The 19,050-nt window shown below is 33.6% G+C and overlaps 1 protein-coding gene across 1 annotated transcript in view; it reads right to left on the bottom strand.

Annotated features, from left to right (window-relative positions):
* Nucleotides 1-19,050, bottom strand: part of ZMYM2 (zinc finger MYM-type containing 2) — a 113,432-nt gene that overhangs the window by 44,604 nt on the left and 49,778 nt on the right. Inside the window, exons 7-12 of the mRNA XM_080798286.1 lie at nucleotides 13,071-13,142; nucleotides 9,059-9,209; nucleotides 8,471-8,586; nucleotides 5,332-5,448; nucleotides 2,828-2,978; nucleotides 272-444 (exon numbers count right to left, since the gene is read on the bottom strand). Of these exons, the coding sequence (XP_080654412.1) occupies nucleotides 272-444; nucleotides 2,828-2,978; nucleotides 5,332-5,448; nucleotides 8,471-8,586; nucleotides 9,059-9,209; nucleotides 13,071-13,142 (780 nt within the window). The remainder of the gene's footprint in view (nucleotides 1-271; nucleotides 445-2,827; nucleotides 2,979-5,331; nucleotides 5,449-8,470; nucleotides 8,587-9,058; nucleotides 9,210-13,070; nucleotides 13,143-19,050) is intronic.

Genomic DNA, 19,050 nt, shown 5'->3' on the forward strand with positions numbered 1-19,050 from the left:
TCCATTTTGTTAAACTATAATGCTGAAAATAAAAATATATCCATTCTTGGGTAACAGCTAAGTTATAAAACAAGTAAAAATACTACTTTAAGTTGTACAGAAAAACTTCTGAAACGACAAAAATTTTAATAAATTCTATGATCTGGGCAGGGCTTAATGTATGTACATTTTTAAAATAAATAAGTTACCATATTTATAATGATAATAACTATAATATTTTATTAAAGACTGGATAAAGCACTTGCTATAATAAAAAATTTTAGTTACTTGCCTTGTAATACCAATCCTGAAATTTCTTACAGCAGTCTTCACTACAGAAATCTCTCACAACACCATCAAGTTCTTTAGTTGCTCCCTTCTTACAGAGTTGAGAGCAATAGTTGCAAGTAACACATCTCAATCCTAAACGTCGTGCAAAATCCTGTTTATACAATAGTTTGCAGCCTGAAAAATATAAGGTTTTAATATTAAAACAAGAAAATATCAAAAACTATCTTTGAAGTGAGAAACAGCTTATAAAAGTCAAATTAATCATTAGCTTTATGAAGTGTCTCTAAGTTCACATATAAAGTCCTCCTTTTCTAATCAAAGCTGAAATCTACTATAATCAGCAACCTGTAAATACTGGAACAGAACATGGAATATTTTTTAAGATCTCATGTGTGTTCAAATAATGTTCTAAGACTTTCAAATCTAGTAACATCTCGTAACTATTTTGTTTGCTCTATTTAAATATAATCTTGCCAAAGTATCACACAGTAAACACACCACAAATAAAGATTAGAGAAATCAAACAGTGTAGACTGTTGAGAAGCACTAAGTAAAACTTGAAGTATTCTCAAATAAGTAGGCATTTTAGCCAAATTTTCTAGCCTTATCTTTCCCTGTCACCCTACATGGACCTTCAGGGAAGTAAAACTTGTTTATTGGGTTTATTGACTTGTCCAGAGAAAATGATTTTGTTATTCTTTTAATAAAATATTTATTTTATCTACTATAATGAATGCATTAAGTGTTTTTACATATCAACCTTAATCTCTACAATATCTCTATGAATTAAATAAGCTTCCATAGTTTTTACTCATGCTGTGCCACAGAAGAATGACCCTGCACTCGTATCTACTGCAATCCTACCCACTCATTAATAAGGAGTTCAAATTATAACTCCTCTGCAAACCCTACTGAACCTAGTTTTAAATTATCTTTCCTATCTGTGAACTCAAATTATAACTGTTTTCTATCACTTTTTTGGCAATTATTTAAGTACTGTCCTCGGACTTCTTTTCCGTTATCATGAAATATATTTAAAAACCTTTTTAATATTTTACCTTTTACCTTTATTAAAGTTTTTTCTTTCTAATTAGGTTTTGATAGTAGTACTAGGTATTACATGTTTTGTTATTTCTGCCAAGTTCCAGGAGAGAACCAGGTATAGTTAAGAGAAAACACAAGATATATTACTAAACAGGAAAAAGACATACATCCTTTTTAAGCTTTTATTGCCTCAAGATTTAAGTCCCTCCAACTGAAAATTATACTCTTATATGTCAATTCTCTATTTGCTGCTACTTGTCTATTCATTTTAGTAAAATCCATATAATCTAAATGGTGCAAAATCATGGGTAGGTATGTCAGCCATCAACACCAATATTTTCAGTCTTATGAATCACAAAGATTCTCACTGCATAAAAATTCAGATGTGGAGTTAAATTAACTGAGAATCAATCTTTTCAATGAAAACACTATGTCACTTTTCATCACAGCTATGACCTTAACAGGAAATATGGTTATCTTTCGCATCAGGTGAAATGTACTCAATTAAACCTATAAAAACAGGAATGCCTTGTTTTATAAGCAGTACCCTCTCATATACATAACCTTACCCGTGAAATGTATAATGTATTAGACAAAGGCATTAACTGAATGGACTGATAATCTTGAGTTTTCGGTCATTCAATATTGCCGGCATTTAGGATTTTTCAACCTTTTTCTTGCCCCTAACCAGCAGCAGAAATCCATATAAAAAGTGAATGGAGGGTGGGTGGGTGAGGGGGGAAACTAACAGGAAAACAACAGATGAGGATAGTGGGATAGAAAAGCTGGGAGAGTTCAGTGCCTGGGGCCAAAGAAATAGAAACTGAAAGTCAGCTTAGACCAAGAATGTGACAGTTGGGGAAAAGTAATCACAACAAGAGCCCCAAACCCATAGTTACAATCCTGGTACCTGTCTCTGGAGAATTAGAATAAGAACAGGCGTTCATTTCTATAATTAGCTGCCTAGTACCAGAGCAGTAAAAGTGTAGATGAAAAGATGTAAAGAATTCTTGAGTATACAATAACAAGAGCCAGTGTTTGCCTGGCATCCCAAATTAAAAATCTAGAAGTATTTTCCCATTGTAGTAATGCCACATTTATGATTTTCTTTCTGGTATACTGAAAACCTTTGTAGGCTAGGCACAGAGCTGGGCAGGGAAATGAACCCAGTGGAAAATAATTCTAATCCACTTGGAAAATCAACTTTCAGATAACAATCTCTATGTTTAGAAATGACATATTATAATACTTTCATCTTTAAACCTTCCTTTTAATGGGAAAAAAGATTATTAAATTTTTAGAGATAAAATACCTTGAGGCCCAGAGGTTTACAAATTAAAATAACAAAACAAGTCAGGGAAAAAATCAAATTCAATTTTTTTTTTTGGTTTGGCTACACTAAAATTGTACAGCTACTCTGGACATATGTAGTTACATATTTTGAAAATATTTTGGCAAAAAATTAACATTAAATATTAATAAAAATTATGAACAACACTGTATATACACTTGCCTTCACTACAGAAAGGTCTCTTAACGCCAGAGAAATTTACTGTTTCATGAAGAGTCTTCTCCTCTTGACAGTATTCGCAATATGTAACTATGCAATGCAACTTCTTATAGTCATCTGAACAAGTTTTGCTGCAGAACTGATGCACTTTGTTCTAAATGCACAATGGGAACCTTGGTAAGTATATGACAACCACCTCAAGAACAAATTTAAGAAATAAACAAGCCACTTTTACAGAAACAAGGTTAAATCATTTACCTAGTTAATGTGATTGATAGTCCTTGGGGATACATTTTCTATAGGCTATAAACAGCTAATTTAACGAATTCACTGCTATATTTAGAAAAAACTCCACAAAATTCAATAATACCATTAACTACCCCAAAATTACTCAGTGAAATTGTAAAAGTATCACTAGAACAAGATGGCTGTCTGGTGTTGCTAAGGGAACTGGAGACATGGGAAAAAAACAGTGGAAGATACAACATGGGTAAACTACAAAAAGATGAGAAATATGACATTAACATCAGTTTCACTCAAAAAGAAATATTCTTTGTTGAGCATAGTCAAGGAGACTCAATCACATTCCTAATGCCGCTAATAATAACAGACTTATTATGGATAAAGTATTCAATCTGGGACCATCATACAGTGTGCTGCTAAACTTTAGACTGAGTTGGTTCCCTTGAACGGAGCCAGGTTAGAATTATTCATTTCTCCTGGCCCCAAACCTACAATAGACAGAGCTACTTTTCAGAAACCAGCCAAACACAAACAGTTGTAATTCCCAGGAGAGCACTCTTCCCCCTCTATTACTACGGAGGACACAGACTGGGTCTAATCCATCTATCAAACATGTGGCAAAGATAGCTGAAGACCAAGACAAGGAAGGTGAAAGAATTTAGGAAGCAACTCAAGTTATAAGGCAATCGATGGAAAACTGCCCCATCGTGGACACAGAACTTACAAGAGGAAAAACAGCAACAAAGAAAACACAACTACTAACCATGGAATGAGAAGAAAGAGGCCCCAGAATTCTCAATCGCCTAAGTGACACGCTCTACTCTCACACAGTTTGACAGACAGTGTTTCTTAACTCCTTCCAACACTTAACCTCCATGTAAATAAAAGCAACACCAAGACTATAAAAGCCAGGTAGCACTAACGTGGAGAAGGCAGAAAGGAACTCAATTTTATCTAATATTATAAAAATTCAATCTAGGCAGGATCTTTATTCCCTATATAACTTTATTCTCTATACTTGGTCATGGATTTCTTTCCTCATTCCGTACCATTTCTTTATCCTTACTAGGCCTTCAACATTTTTCCTGCTATGATTTAAGGAGGGAGTTAGTCACTAAAGATCATCACTTGGTACCAACAGGTCTCCGAGAATAACTGGTTTAAATACTCTTGAGAAAGCACCAAACAAAATAGCAAACTAAATTTTCTAGGTACCAAAGTGTTAAAATAATGAAATTTCAGATTTCCAAAGTACTTCAGAAATCATTAGTCAGGTTCTGGTTATCACGTTTCTTCTAGGACTCAGCTACTGAGTGACTTCCCAATAGCCACTAACAAGTTTTAGTTCAAGAGCAATCTACTGTTAGTACTACGTCTTATACACCATTTTATTAGATATTCCATGCCCTCAAAAAAGGTGAAAAGAGAGAATGGCCAAAGATGACCACTGATCAAGAAAGCAATGTTCAGGGGCGCCTGGGTGGCTCAGTGGGTTAAGCCTCTGCCTTCGGCTCAGGTCATGACCCCAGGGTCCTGGGATCGAGCCCCACATCAGGCTCTCTGCTCAGCAGGGAGCCTGCTTCCCCCTCTCTCTCTGAGTGCCTCTCTGCCTACTTGTGATCTCTGTCTGTCAAATAAATAAATAAAATCTTTTAAAAGAAAGAAAGAATGCAATGTTCAGCCAGGTCCACCTGTCTGTCCATCCATCCATCCGTCCATACATTCATCCATCACTGCTCCCTTATTTAAACAAAAAATAATGATCAGGTGTTGCAGATGACAAAAATATATGGCAAAGTAAATTAATAAACTGATGAAGGCAAGAGTGATGAGAAAGGGAAAATAAAATAAATTTATATTAGAATTCTTAAAACAATTATAAAATGTTAAATGACAACACTGTAAATGACTAAAAAACTTCTCATTTGTACAGGTAGCAGACAATACAAAATATTATAGTTCAGATAGTATTTATAAGGATGGGGGTAAAATGGAAAAACACAGTACAAACAGATGCTCCAAGTATGCAGCTAAACAAAGTAACATCCTATACATTATTACAAATATAATGTAAAGAGAATATGACTTCAATAAACAGATCCTTTGTTGATGCTTTTCCCACAAAAGTAAATAATTTGATCATCACAAAATCTGAAGAACTAATCCTTATCCACTAAGAAATAGGTCTTCAAATGGAAACACCATTATTATTTTACTAGACTCTCATTTAAGCAAGATAACATACGTAACAAAACAGGACTTGCCTCCCATTCCAGGATTTCTGGCTTTGAACAAAAGGAATTTTTGCAATAGTTGCATTTCAACTGTATATCACTTGGAGCTACAAACTGACCATTTGAAGACGACTGCATACTTAGAGCCTAAAACAAAGAGCAAAACATACAGAGTCTGATAAAGATTTTAGAATTTTTATTTTATTAGGTCTAGAAAATAGTATGTTTCTTGCTTAAATATTTCCTTAACACATAACGTTGTATTTCTGAATTCTGTCTTTAAAAATTACTAGTATACTAAGTTTTACAAAATTGAAATTCACTTTTTATTCAGGATTACTACTACAGTACTTTTAAATAACATGAAAAAGGAAAAAAATCATACAGCTCAAAATATGATTTTTTTTAATCTTTAAAAAAACTTAAGCAAATAATAGTTAAGGTTACCTGGCTTCTGAACTAGTATTTAAATATTTTTTAAAAACCTGGCTCTTAGTTCTCTCCAATAGCTATTTTAAGTAGAAATTTGTCCCATGTGCAATATTGCTATCATTTTAATTCCAAGTCCATCAGTGAAAACAGCCTATACTTTTTAAAACTGGTAATTTATTTTATAAAGTTAGCAGAAAAAAAATTTACAGACTGGAATGGATACCAATAATCTTAGTTTTATTACATTTTAAAAAGTTAAAACAATTTACAGAACAGGAAAAGATATAAGCATATATGGACTTAAAAAGTTTTGTTCTAAGGGCACCTGGGTGGCTCAGTCAGTTGAGCATCCAACTCTTGGGTTCTGCTCAGGTCATGATCTCAAAGCCGTGGGATTGAGCTTCCCACAGCACTCTGCCTCAGCAGTGAGTCGGCTTGAGAGTCTCTCTTTCCCTATCCCTCTGGCAGCACCCACCCCCCCCAACATATGCACACACATCCATGCACCCCCAGCCTCCCTGCCTGGCATGCTATCTCTCTCTCTAAAATAAATCTATCTTTTAAGAAAAGTTTTGTTCTCATTTCTAACCTGAGTGGTGAGTATACTGATATTTAATTATCATTCTCTAATATATATTAAACATTACATATAATTTTCTGAATGTATAAAAAAGTTAAAATTTTTTCAGGGTGGCAATGAAGTCTGGAAAAAATCTTTATACAAAAAAAAACATCATTTTTCAAAAGTTCTGCATATATCATACAACACAATTAAAATTTGTTAAAGAAAATATGCAGATTTAAGATAATAACTATTAGGTGAATAAAATTTTTAGATAAAAACCAGCAACTGTGGGGCGCCTGGGTAGCTCAGGTCATGGTCTCAGGGTCTTGGGATCAAGCCCCGCATCGGGCTCTCTGCTCAGCAGGGAGCCTGCTTCCTCCTCTCTCTCTGCCTGCCTCTCTGCCTACTTGTGATCTCTGTCTGTCAAATAAATAAATAAAATCTTAAAAAAAAAAAAAAAAACCAGCAACTGTGCCCTTGATGTTTAAAAAAAAAAAAAAAAACTGTTTAAGTCCATTGAATACTATCCTATTACCTTATTTTGAAATGGGAACATCATCTAATGAAAACATAAAGTTCAAAATCTATGGTGCACTTTAAGATAAAGAGAAAGGGAAAAAATGCTGCTTTTCTATTCTTTGTATCATTTTTTTTTAAAAGATTTTATTTATTTATTTGACAGACAGAGATCACAAGCAGGCAGAGAGGCAGGCAGAGAGAGAGAGAGAGAGGAGGAAGCAGGCTCCCCGCTGAGCAGCAGAGAGCCCGATGTGGGGCTCGATCCCAGGACTCCGGGATCACGACCCGAGCCGAAGGCAGAGGCTTTAGCCCACTGAGCCACCCAGGCGCCCCTCTTTGTATCATTTTTATGCAGAGTTACAGTGATGAGGCTGCCAACACTTATCTGGATACATTCCCCAGAAATAAGAGTGTATATTAAGTGTTTCTTTAAAATATACAATGTACATATATACAAATTGTCTCTTCAAATCATAGGCAATACAAGTTTCAGTTAAATTTTAAAAAGCAGTGAAAACGTTTTCTATTAACATTTCAGTTTACCAACATTAAAAATAAAGTTGAAATCTGAGAAGCAGCATGCCAAAGACACTGTAGTTCTCTCATCTAATTAATCCTTACTCCTTAACTTCTGGTTTAAGAAAAGCCAACAAGTCAGAAGCAGTATTTACCACTCTAAGGATGTATTCAACGGCCATGATCCCAACTTCCAAAATAAAAGTTTAGTCTTGAAAATGGCTTATTACCTAAACTCAGTCAAGAACATAACTTATTAATAAAAACAACATTCACCCAGCTGAATTAAAACCCACCTCAATTTAAATGCTAATAATGGTTGTAACTACTCTAACATACTTAACAGACTGCATTTTCAATTTAAATAGCACAGAACACAGTGTCTGCAGCATTGTAGAATGCTGGAAGATTATCATGAAGCATCGCTTTTTGTACCAGCTTGAAACAGAGTACCTCAAAATATTCACCTACAGCAAGGTAAACCTACCCAGTTGTACCACTTAACTAATGCTAAATTCCCTTTTCAACTATTCCTTACAAGTAGACAGTGAGTTTACATTTGAACACTTCCCATTAATACTACCTTCTGAGATTATCCATAATCCAACTTTGAAGAACTATGCCAGAAAGTTCTTTACATTTACAAAAATGAAAAATGTCTCCCTAAACTGATCATCTATTAAATTAGGGTCCATTATATCAAGTCGCATCCCCATTTTACACGGTATATTTCTAATATATGAAGAAAACATTTACGTTCATCACTTCCAGGCTAAATAAACCCATGTCCTTCAACTATTTATCATAAAACAGAATCCCCCTTAAAAGTCACGTTATTGAAACCATCACCTAAGAAAACAGTACACATCAGGCACTGAGCTTAATTATACTAAAATTTATTTTCCTTCAAGTTTCTAACATAAACAACAATTAAAAAGCCAATTAGATTATCCATGCTAAGTGGTTAACTGCTGCAGCTATGTCTACTACTATGACTCTATAATCTCTACCCTGCAATTTGACCTTCAACAAACTACATACAAGTTAGCACATTTAAAAGAGATAAAGCATATTACACTGTTTATTTTCTATGTGTTTTTTATTGGGAGTGAAAGTTACCCAAAATAAATAACAAACCTGAAATTTAGCCACACAACTGGAATTGCAGAAGTTATACAGTTTCCCATCAGGCATTGTGGCTTGATACTGAGGTAAAGAGTTTCGCTTACAAAAATGGCAAATAATTCCCAAACCTAGGAGAGGAAAGGTACATATCTGATTTCTTTATAAAGTGATTAAAAGTCTAGAACAAAATTTTAATTGACCTGAGAATAATTTTTAACAGAAGCTTCCGTAAACTATTCTTTTATTAATTTCCAAGATTATTTGCCCCTTAAAAAGTAATATGAAGAGTCTGACATCATGTCTCTAAGACAAATATGGATACATGAAACGATCTCAATTTTAGATCTTGGGAAGGAAAAACAATTTTAGCTAAGAATGGAGACAGGGGCAGAACTTCACGAATAACTTAAAATTAAAGAAAATCAAAGAAATATGGAATGGTCAAAACTACTAAAAGAAGTCTGCAGTAAGAAAGTTTAATGTGATAAAGTTGTTTACGCAGTTAAAAACAAGTATAAAAACAAAGTTAAGGGGAAAGAGTAGTTAAGAAATTAGTCATGTTATGAAGGTTTTTTAACTTTCCAAATACCTGAAACTTACTTTGTGATTTTGCATATTTTGTCTTGTGACTGTTCATGCAAGCAGTTGAACAATATGGCTCCATATATCCATTAGGACCTATACACTGAGTCATATCAAAAAACCTGCACTGTGTTCGGCAACCAGTACAAGTGGTCAGTTTTCCATATTTCTAAAATATGAAACATAAGAAGATAATTAAGAAAACTATAATTTAATTAGAAAAGATTATATTTTTCATTTTCAGTACACCTTTTCTCTCTGCAAAACAATTCTGTTAATCTCTTCAGGTTTAGTGGGTCAGAAATCTTCATTTGGATGCACACTGTTAACTACAATGCAGCTAAATCAGGTTCAAACAAATGCAATCATCTCAGCTAAGTCTCCTTCAAAAAATAGGGTTTTTCTCTATTAATTAGTTTAAGAGAATCCCCCACCTATAGGTAAAGTATAAACTGAAAAACAAAGGCACATGTTTTCTGTTCATCATGACACACTTCTTTGTCATCTGACAGAAGAAATTAAATGGACCTACAAGTATAAGCCTTACTTAATAATCAAATGACTACAGTCCTTCAGAGGAAAAAACTGATGTTAAATATTTTTTCCATTGAGCTGTGCTGTTGTCTCAATTTTTAGAACTTCTCTTAAAACCAATTAACCACCTATGTATAGTACATTTACAACCTCATTCAACCACAATAATACACCACTTGTAAATTTTTTTAAACTAAAAAAATGTCACTTAAAAGGATTTTGGGTTAGTGACTAAAGCTAATCACTAGTCAACAGATAAGAATAGTCAATACTCTGGCAAGAGTAAATACTTGCCAATACATAATTCAAAGAAATAAGGTAAAATATAAAATAATAAGAGCAAAGGAGGTATACTTTGAAAATTACTAGACAAAACCAATATTGCTGAAATATACAGTCTTACAAAAATACAAATACAGCAGATGAACTGGTGTATCTGTATTAAAAACATGATAGTCACAAATTAGAAATCAAACATAAAGGAAACCAAGGCTTTAGAAAGTGCAACTTGTATTTGATCTCTCAGATTCTGAGTGGTTGTACAATTATCAAAAGCTACTAAATCAAATATCAAATATCATACTGCAAAACTGTGTCCATCTTTCCACATGATGTTGAGATTGTTTTATTCATTGTCATACCCAACAGCATCTAGTACAATATAATGATATTAAAAGGCCTCAAAATGTTCCATGGATGGTGACTAATAGATGTCAGGGAAGATGATAATCAGGCCAAAAATAAAATGGGTAAACTGCATGGACAAATTTCACAAGCGCCACAGGATTTTAGAAAATAAAGATAATAAATTAAAGGTAAAATAACCAAAAACAAGTAACTACCATCAACATCAAAAAAAGAAAAAAAAAACTTTCTCAGCCTACAACAAATAGAGGAGTAACTAAAAAACGTAACTGGTACCATAAAAAACTATTTTTTACGATACCATAAAAAACAAGCAATCTGCCTGTTCCTCATTTACTTAAATACCACTTCAGGAAGCCCTAAATTTTACTTTTCAAAGTGGAAATCAACCCATTCTTCAACCTCTCATAGACTGCAGAAAGAAATACTGATCAACAATAAAAGAATGGTAACAAGGAACAGAAAAGAATAACTGCAAACTTATAAAGTCTAATTATAACTTTCCCAGTGTTACAAAGACAACAGAGGAGAGAATGCTGTTTTTCTGCTTACAATAATTCAAACTTTTATAATGGGAAAACAGTCAAAGAAAACACAGCAATATAACAATAAAAGAAAAAAGAATTTTTAAAATCTGGCACCACAGTACAAATTAGGAATACTAAAAATATCAGGACACTTGCCATTAGATCACAAAGAGAAAAAAGCAATCAACTCTCTGTAGATGTTTGTACAAGACCTGCATGTAGCAGCACCCATCAAGAATTCTTTTATCAATATAAATGAAGTCCAACCATCTAATCTAATCCTGGATTAGATTTTTTTTTAACTTATTAGAAACATCCTTCAAGTTGACAATAATTTTATTGGCAGAATGGTTAAGTAATTAGTAAGTTTTAAGACGTACCAATAAAAAGTAGACCAGTTGAATTGGGTCAAGTAAACAAGGAGCTAAGCAACTGGTCCACACTGACAAATACTTTTATCTGAAGAGAATGAGAAAGTACTATCAGAAAGATAGAATCATTGATATTGAAAATATTTTAACACAGCCACTTTCACAGCCACCACTTCTTCAAAAATAAAAGGACCCATTTAATGAAAGAACATTAGTAAAAAACAAAAAAAAAAGAAGTATCTGTTCATGCCATGTTTTCTGTTACATGTGTAAACAATCAAAATATTTAAATTTCATTCATCCTATAAATTATACATTGAGTTTTTAAAAAAATTAAATTCATTGTAACAAATTCACAATTATTATATTCTCCATGCAGGCATGGGAGAAAATAAACCCACTTACAAATTCGGTGAAAAAGAATAAGGTAGAACTAATTAAAGTAAGATATTGGTGAGGTAAAGGTAAATATAAAGTGGAATTTATGGCAAATTGGCTCCTGTTCAGTCTATTCATTGAAAAATGGTACCTTATACATGAATTTTACCCAATTCCATATGAATATCGAAATTAATCATCACATGATTTTAAATAAAACTTCCCCCTAATTTATTCTTTTACATTGTATGTAATACATCTCTTTTACTACATTTTGACCAAATGAGTGAAGCACATGGGAAGGTACTCAAGAGATAAAAGTTTGATGTACTTGAAATTAAGGGGCACTCTACTAAATGTCCTGTAGTATTCAAAAATGTTAAAGTCATTAAAGACGAAGACTAGGAACTATTTCAGATTAAAGCAGACAGGACTTCCAACCTCAACCATGGTGGAGTACAGAGACTAGATTTAACCTCCCACTTTTAAAAATCAGAAAACTACACAAAAGATATAAAACAATGACTTTTAAACATTCCACAAAACATAATAATATAACTCATTATATAGAAATTTTTTTAAAAATCAAGCTGTGGAAACAAGATCTAGAAATGACAGCTAAGAAAACAGTAGGCAAAAATGTTAAAAGAGCTATGATAAATATGCTGATGTATTCAAGAAAGCAGTTGAGGAAAACATGAACATAATGAGGCAAGGAATAGAAGATATAAAAAAGACCCAGGAAGAACTTCTAGAGATGGGAAATACAACATCTGAGACATAAAATATACCATATGGGACTAACAGTGTAAGAGAGAAGATTAGTAAAATTAAAGACACAACAGCACTCTCCAAAATGAACAAAATTAAAAGACCAAAAGAAAAAAAAAAGAAAACCAATAAATAATAGAGTCACAGGGACCATGGGACAAAAGCAGGAAATCTAATATATCTGGAATTGGGATCTCAGAAAAAGGGGACCGGGGAGACAAACATTTTTAAAGAAATAATGGCCTACAATCCAGGACTGGATTCTAAACAAGAAGTAATTTTTTTTTTTCATTTGCTACAAGGGACATTAATGTTTTAAAATGTGAATAAGGCATACAGATTAATCATATAGCAATAGTATGTCAATATTAATTCCTATACTACAGTTATAATTATTAATTATATACATTAATTATTCACATATTTATGTAGTATTCATCTGGATTAAGGAATATGAATTGGGAAATTTTTACAAAGTAAAGGGTTTTTATTATCTTTCAGGTAGGCACAAGAGAGGGCCTTTTATATTCTAGGTAAATGCCTATTATACACAAGGTACTGTGAACAAATTTTTTATTTGAAAATAACTGTTAATAAAAATACCTAAAAGCAAATGAACATATCACAATAGATGTAAAATTTAGTGAAATAAATTTTGCCAAAACATAAGAAAACAGTCATCTGATATATTTTAAGTTCATAAATTTCAATATACTTCAAAATGCACATAATTTTTCAGTTACATATTACAGTAGCAGTACATGAAATTGTTAAGGGCTTAACCACCACTATAGTTCTCCTTACCTCAGGCTGCATTAAGAAAGAGTCCTGCATGTGGTCTCGAACCTCCTTCAGGAAGCTTGGATGGCTACCTACCTAAAAAAAATATTTTAAAAGACTTCAAAAAAAATTTTTTTAAAGGCTGCTTAATTGAAAGGTAAATAGACAATCTGTAAAAGTTGGTTCTTAATTGTCTGTCTTATAAACTCATTCCAACTTTTAAAAATGCCTATCTGTTCTATCCCCAGTGCCATTATTATTTCAATTATCCTATAGGAAAAAAAAAATCATTTAATGATAAAATAATAATAATGGGTAACAAATTATAAACAGACCCTTAAACTTACTTGACTTGCCTCTAAGTAACCCTAGCCAAAAAAAACATTATTTCTTAGATGACAATGTATTCTAAGATCTCATTACAGCCTAGGGTACCTCAAAGCATTCTAAATTAAGTGATTTGAAGATTATGCAGTTAGTTTTCATTATTGGCAAATGGGTTGCTCTGGAAACTCTTTTTAGAACACATGACAGTTTACAGCACATTCGAATTTACATCTTTACTCCTTGCAGAAAGCATCCTGCTTTCCACTAAAGTCAAAATGGAAAATAAAATACTGAAAGAGAAGTGTTAAGTATTATACAGTCTCCACTGCCAGGACCTAGATTATTAATTACCTGAATCAGTATATTCCAGAAACTAATTCAGCAATGGGGATATATAAACAATGGCAGCCAAGTTAAATGTTAGAGACAAATGTCAAAAAGGGAGGGGAGGACAAGGGTTAAGAAAAGAGCACCATAGAGTTTTACTTCCCCCAGACTACAGGAAAAGACATTCAATATAGCATCTTGTGTAGTGGTCTCCAAACATGTCTGATTGTGTCCCCTTGTCAAGTAATAATGTATGCATGGATTTCCATTTATTTACTTGTAAATTATAAACATGCAATATATGAATTAAACACGAAAATATTTTACAGAATGAAAAAAGAAATACTTTTAAAAATAATTTTTATTCTATTTAATGATAGTACAAAGAATATTTTCTAAATCCACTAGAATGGAATCATTTGGTGTCAGTGGAGGCTATGTGGGGAGCAGTAAAGAGGTAATTCTACTCCTCCCAGGTAGGGTGGCTAAGCCAAAGCCCAGAGGGGATCCAGAATTCCTATCCTCATCCAGCACTAACACAGAGCTCCTCTCACCTCAATGGGTGTCAAGAGAGACCAAATGGACAGCCTGAATCTCAACCTACACCTGTCAGTACTGAGGTTAGGCCTTCCTACTCCTACCACAGCAGTGTCAAATAAAGCCAGCTAAAGCAGAAGGTTTAATTAAGATCCAGAATATAATAACATAATACCCAAAATTTCCACGCTTTGATTAAAAAAAAAAATCATATATCCCATCAAAAATATCAAAAACCAGAAAAACCACAATTTAAATGGAAAAAGATGGGTGACTAGGTGGCTCAGTTGGTTAAGCATCTGCCTTCAGCTTAGGTCATGATCCCGGAGCCCCAGGATCAAGTTCCACATCAGGCTCCCTGCTCATTGAGGAGTCTGTTTCTCCCTCTGCCGTTCACCCTTCTGTTGCTCTCTCTCAAATAAATAAATAAAATCCCAAAAAAATAATAATAATAAAATAAAATAAATAAATGGAAAAAACAATCAGTAGATGCTAACAATGAAAAAACAGAGATGTTAGAGTTATGACAGATTTTTAAAGCAGCCATGATAAAAATGTTTCAACAAAGAATAAAAATATACTTAACAATGAAAAAATACAAATTCATATTAAAAAAAAAAGGAGATATAAAGATGAACCGAATGGAAATTCAAGGACTAAAAAAACCCATTAATAGAAATTTTAAAAATCAATGGATAGGATATGTCGAAAGAACACAGGAGCCAAGTGAAAGTGCTCCCAATGGCCAAAGCTAGAAAATTTTGACCAAGAAAATAAAACTATATTTTATTATAGCCCAAAATTATAAAATATCCACAAGTCCCTACTAATATTAGTGACTAAATAAATGAATAAATGAAGGAGAAAAGATAAATCTCTTATGCAGAAAAATTCCAATTAGCTATATACTCTCCACCCTAAAGGAGAGAGTGACTTCATCCTCAAGAATACAACAAGGGGAAAGCCTGGGTGACTCAGTCCGTTAAGGGCTAATTCTTGATTTCAGCTTTGGTCCTGACCTCAGGCCACCGCCTCAGGCTTGGCACAGGGCATGGAGCCTGCTTGAGACTCTCTCTCCACCTCACACTTTGCTCCTCTCCCCTACTGGGCACACACACTCTCACTCTCCAAAAAAAACAAAAAAAGAAAGAAAGAAAGAAAAAAGGAGTACAACATGGAAATGGGGTGGAGACTTTACAATGGAGAACCTTGACAAATGCTACTGCAGCAAGGTGCAACATCAACTTCAACAGTCATTTTAAATCATGTTGATAGATGTACTCTTGTGATGTGATGAAAATGGCAGTGTAAAAAGTAAACACCTCTGTGACATTCCTCCTAAAAACCTATAGCCCCAATCTGTCTAATGATGAGAAAACTTCAAACAAATTCCAATAGAGGGGCATCTTACAATATACCTAAATCCTAAAACCTATCAAGGTCATCGAAAACAATAAAAAGTCTGAGAAAATGTCATAACTAGTATAATGTGGTATACTAGATGGAATCCAGGATCAGAAAGTGTACATTATATAATAGTTAAGGAAATCTGAATAAAGTAATGACTTCACATAATAACAAATACATTAATGCCAGTTCATTAACGGCAACAAATGTTATCTTAATGATTTAAGGTATCAATAAAAGGCCATCAAAGAGAACCCTATACTATCTGCTTAATTTTTCTGTCACATTAAAACCATTGTAACTCTTTACTTTAGGAAACAAACAGGGTTGCTGGAGGGATGGTGAGTGGGGGATGGAGTAACTGGGTAACAGACCTTAAGAAGGGCACTTGACGTAATGAGTACTGGGTGTTATATGTAACTGATGAATCACTAAACTTTACCTCTGAAACTAAAAACAAAACAAAAACCCAAAAAACAACAAAATACCATTCTGAAAAATTATTAGCAAACAACAAGAGAAAACCCCAACCAATAGCAGAACGGTAAGACCGAGGAAAGAATCATTGAAGACAGAGGAAAGAATCATCGAAGGGAAATAGAGAAATAATCCAAACTGAACTGAAAGAAAACAGACTTGGATGGGAAAAATAAAAAACAGAGCCTCAGGGATCTGTAGGGCTGTAAAAAATATACAGAAGTTCAGGCTCCCTATTTGGCCTCTTTCAACAAAGAATAAAAGTCACTATAGTCCTGAAGGGAGAGGAAACATTGCAAATTAGGCAGAAGATAAAAGAAGCTGAGCAAACCCATTCCTGAAAATTTTAAATAAAATTAAAATTTGAATAAAAATAAAGACAAAGAAAAAAACCTTAAAGGCAGCAACAGAAAATGACACAGCTATAAGAGAAATACAACTGGCATAGAAAGACAGAAAACTTTTAGTCAATAGCCCCTCTACTCAATCCAAACACCACAGGACAATGTGGCACTAACTCCACCCACACAAGAAAAGGACAAGAGGAGAGCCTCAACTCTACTTTGGCCTGGCTACAGTGAAGTGCCCCGCTGCAGCAACCCAACTAGGATGATGTGAGAAAAGGCCAAACATGGAGCCTGAACTTCGATCCTATCAGGAAGTAACAAGGTACCCTGTCACCTACCTATTCAAGATGAGAACTGGTACAGTCAGGATTTTCAACAGCAGTAACAAGACCCAAACTGAAACTACACTTTGAAGAGCAGAAAGAAAAAAAAAAAAACCAAGTAAAGTGAACAAAGCCTAAAGAACCTATTAGGACAGATCAAGTGGACCAATATTTGCACTATGAGAGGCCCAGAAGAATAGAGAACAAAGAATGATTATTTCAAGAAATAATGGCTTGAGGGCACCTGGGTGCCTCAGTCGGTTGAGTGTCTGCCTTCAGCTCAGGTCATGATCCCAGTGTCCCGGGATGGATTCCAGCACAGGACTCCCTGCTCGACAGGGAAATCTGCTGCTCCCTCTCCCTCTGTTCCTCTCCCTGGTCCTGCTCTCTCTCTGGCTCTCTTTTTCTTTCAAATAAATAAATAAAGTCTTTAAAAAAGAAAAGAAAGAATGACGGAAAGCTTCGTAAGTCTGATGATGGGAAACAAATCTAGAACGCTGAAAAGCACAACTTGTAAGTAAGATTAAACTCAAAAGACACACAAGAGGACACATTATAATCAAATTGCTGAAAGACACAGAGATTCTTGAGTAGCTACAGACAAGCTATTCATCAAGTACAAAGAATCCTCAGTAAGATTTTCCACCATTTTCTCATCAGAGAACGTGGAAACCAAAAGGCAGTAAGATGACATATATTAAATGTTGAAAGAAAAAAAAATTTCAAAAAAATACTACATCTGGCAAAGCTATTATCCAAACATGAAGAAATAAAGACATACCCAAATAAAAAACTGAAAGAATTTATTACCACCAGATCTAATCTACAAGAAATGCTAAAGAGAGTCAAAGATTTATGCCAATATGAAAAGGAAACTAAAAAGTAACTCCAGCAGAATGAAGAAATAAGGATCTTAGAATAAGTAACTACATGGGCAAATATAAAAAGCAATACTGCTATATTTTTGGTTTGTAAGTCCAAATGCACAAAACACAACTGTAAATCTGTTATTATGCAAACAATATCTAAGATGTAACTTATTACAACATTAATAAGGGCAGAGCTATACAGGAGCAGAGTTCTTAAATGCCAATTAAGTTATCACCTCAAATTAGTTATAAAATTTAGAATGTTAAATGTTAACCATATTCAGCAGCATACTGAAAGTATTATATCCCACAAACAAGAGTGGTTCAATAGAAGGTAATGTATATATTAAAACACATGAATACAATGATGGTAAAAATCCCATCATAATCTCAAATGGTAAAGTTTGACAAAATCCAACACACGTTTATGGTTAAAAAAAAATAAAAAAACTCAACAAACTAACAATAAAACTACCTCAACATAATAAATGCCATATATGAACAACCCACAGCTAACATCAGACTCAACAAAGACACAAGGTTTTTCCTTTGTAAGATCAGAAAAAAAAACATGGCTCCTCAATTTCACCACTTCTTCTAGTCTACAAAATGGTGAAAATTCTAGCCAGAACAGTGAGGAAAAAGAAATAAAAGGCATCCAAATTGGAAAGGAAGAGCAAAAACTACTGCTATTTGCAGATGGCATGACTCTATATGGAGAAAATTCCAAGAGATCCACAATAAAGCTACTAGAGCTAATAAATTCAACAAAGTTGCAGGTACAAGATCAACACTTAACCATCAGTTGTGTTTCTAAATACTAGCAATGTATACTCTGAAAAGGAAATTCATAAAGCAATTCTATTAACAATAGCGTTCAAAAGAATAAAATACTTATAAATATACTGAAGGGGGGGAGGGGGGATGGGAGAGGGTGGTGGGGAAATAGACATTGGGGAGGGTATGGGCTATGATGAGTGCTGTGAAATGTGTAAACCTGACGATTCACAGACCTGTACCCCTGGGGATAAAAATACATTATATGTTTATTAAAATAAAAAAATTTAAATAAATAAATAAATAAATAAATATACTGAAGGAAGTGAAGACTTGTACACTGAAAAGTACAAACTGCTGAGAGAAGTTACGAAAGGTCTAAATGAAGGATGACAATCCCATATTCACAAACAGGAAGATTTAACACATTGTTGAAATTTTAATACTACCCAAAACAATCTAGAGAATCAGTGCAATCACCATCCAAATTCTAATCATCTTTACTAGAGAAATGGAAAAGCCGATCCTCAAATTCACGTAACACTGGAATGGGTCTAGAATACCCAATCTTTAAAGAAGAACAAAGTTCAAAGAACAAAGTTCAAAGTTCAAG

This window comes from Martes martes (genome assembly GCF_963455335.1).
Source record: "Martes martes genome assembly, chromosome: 3".
Lineage (NCBI taxonomy): Eukaryota > Metazoa > Chordata > Mammalia > Carnivora > Mustelidae > Martes > Martes martes.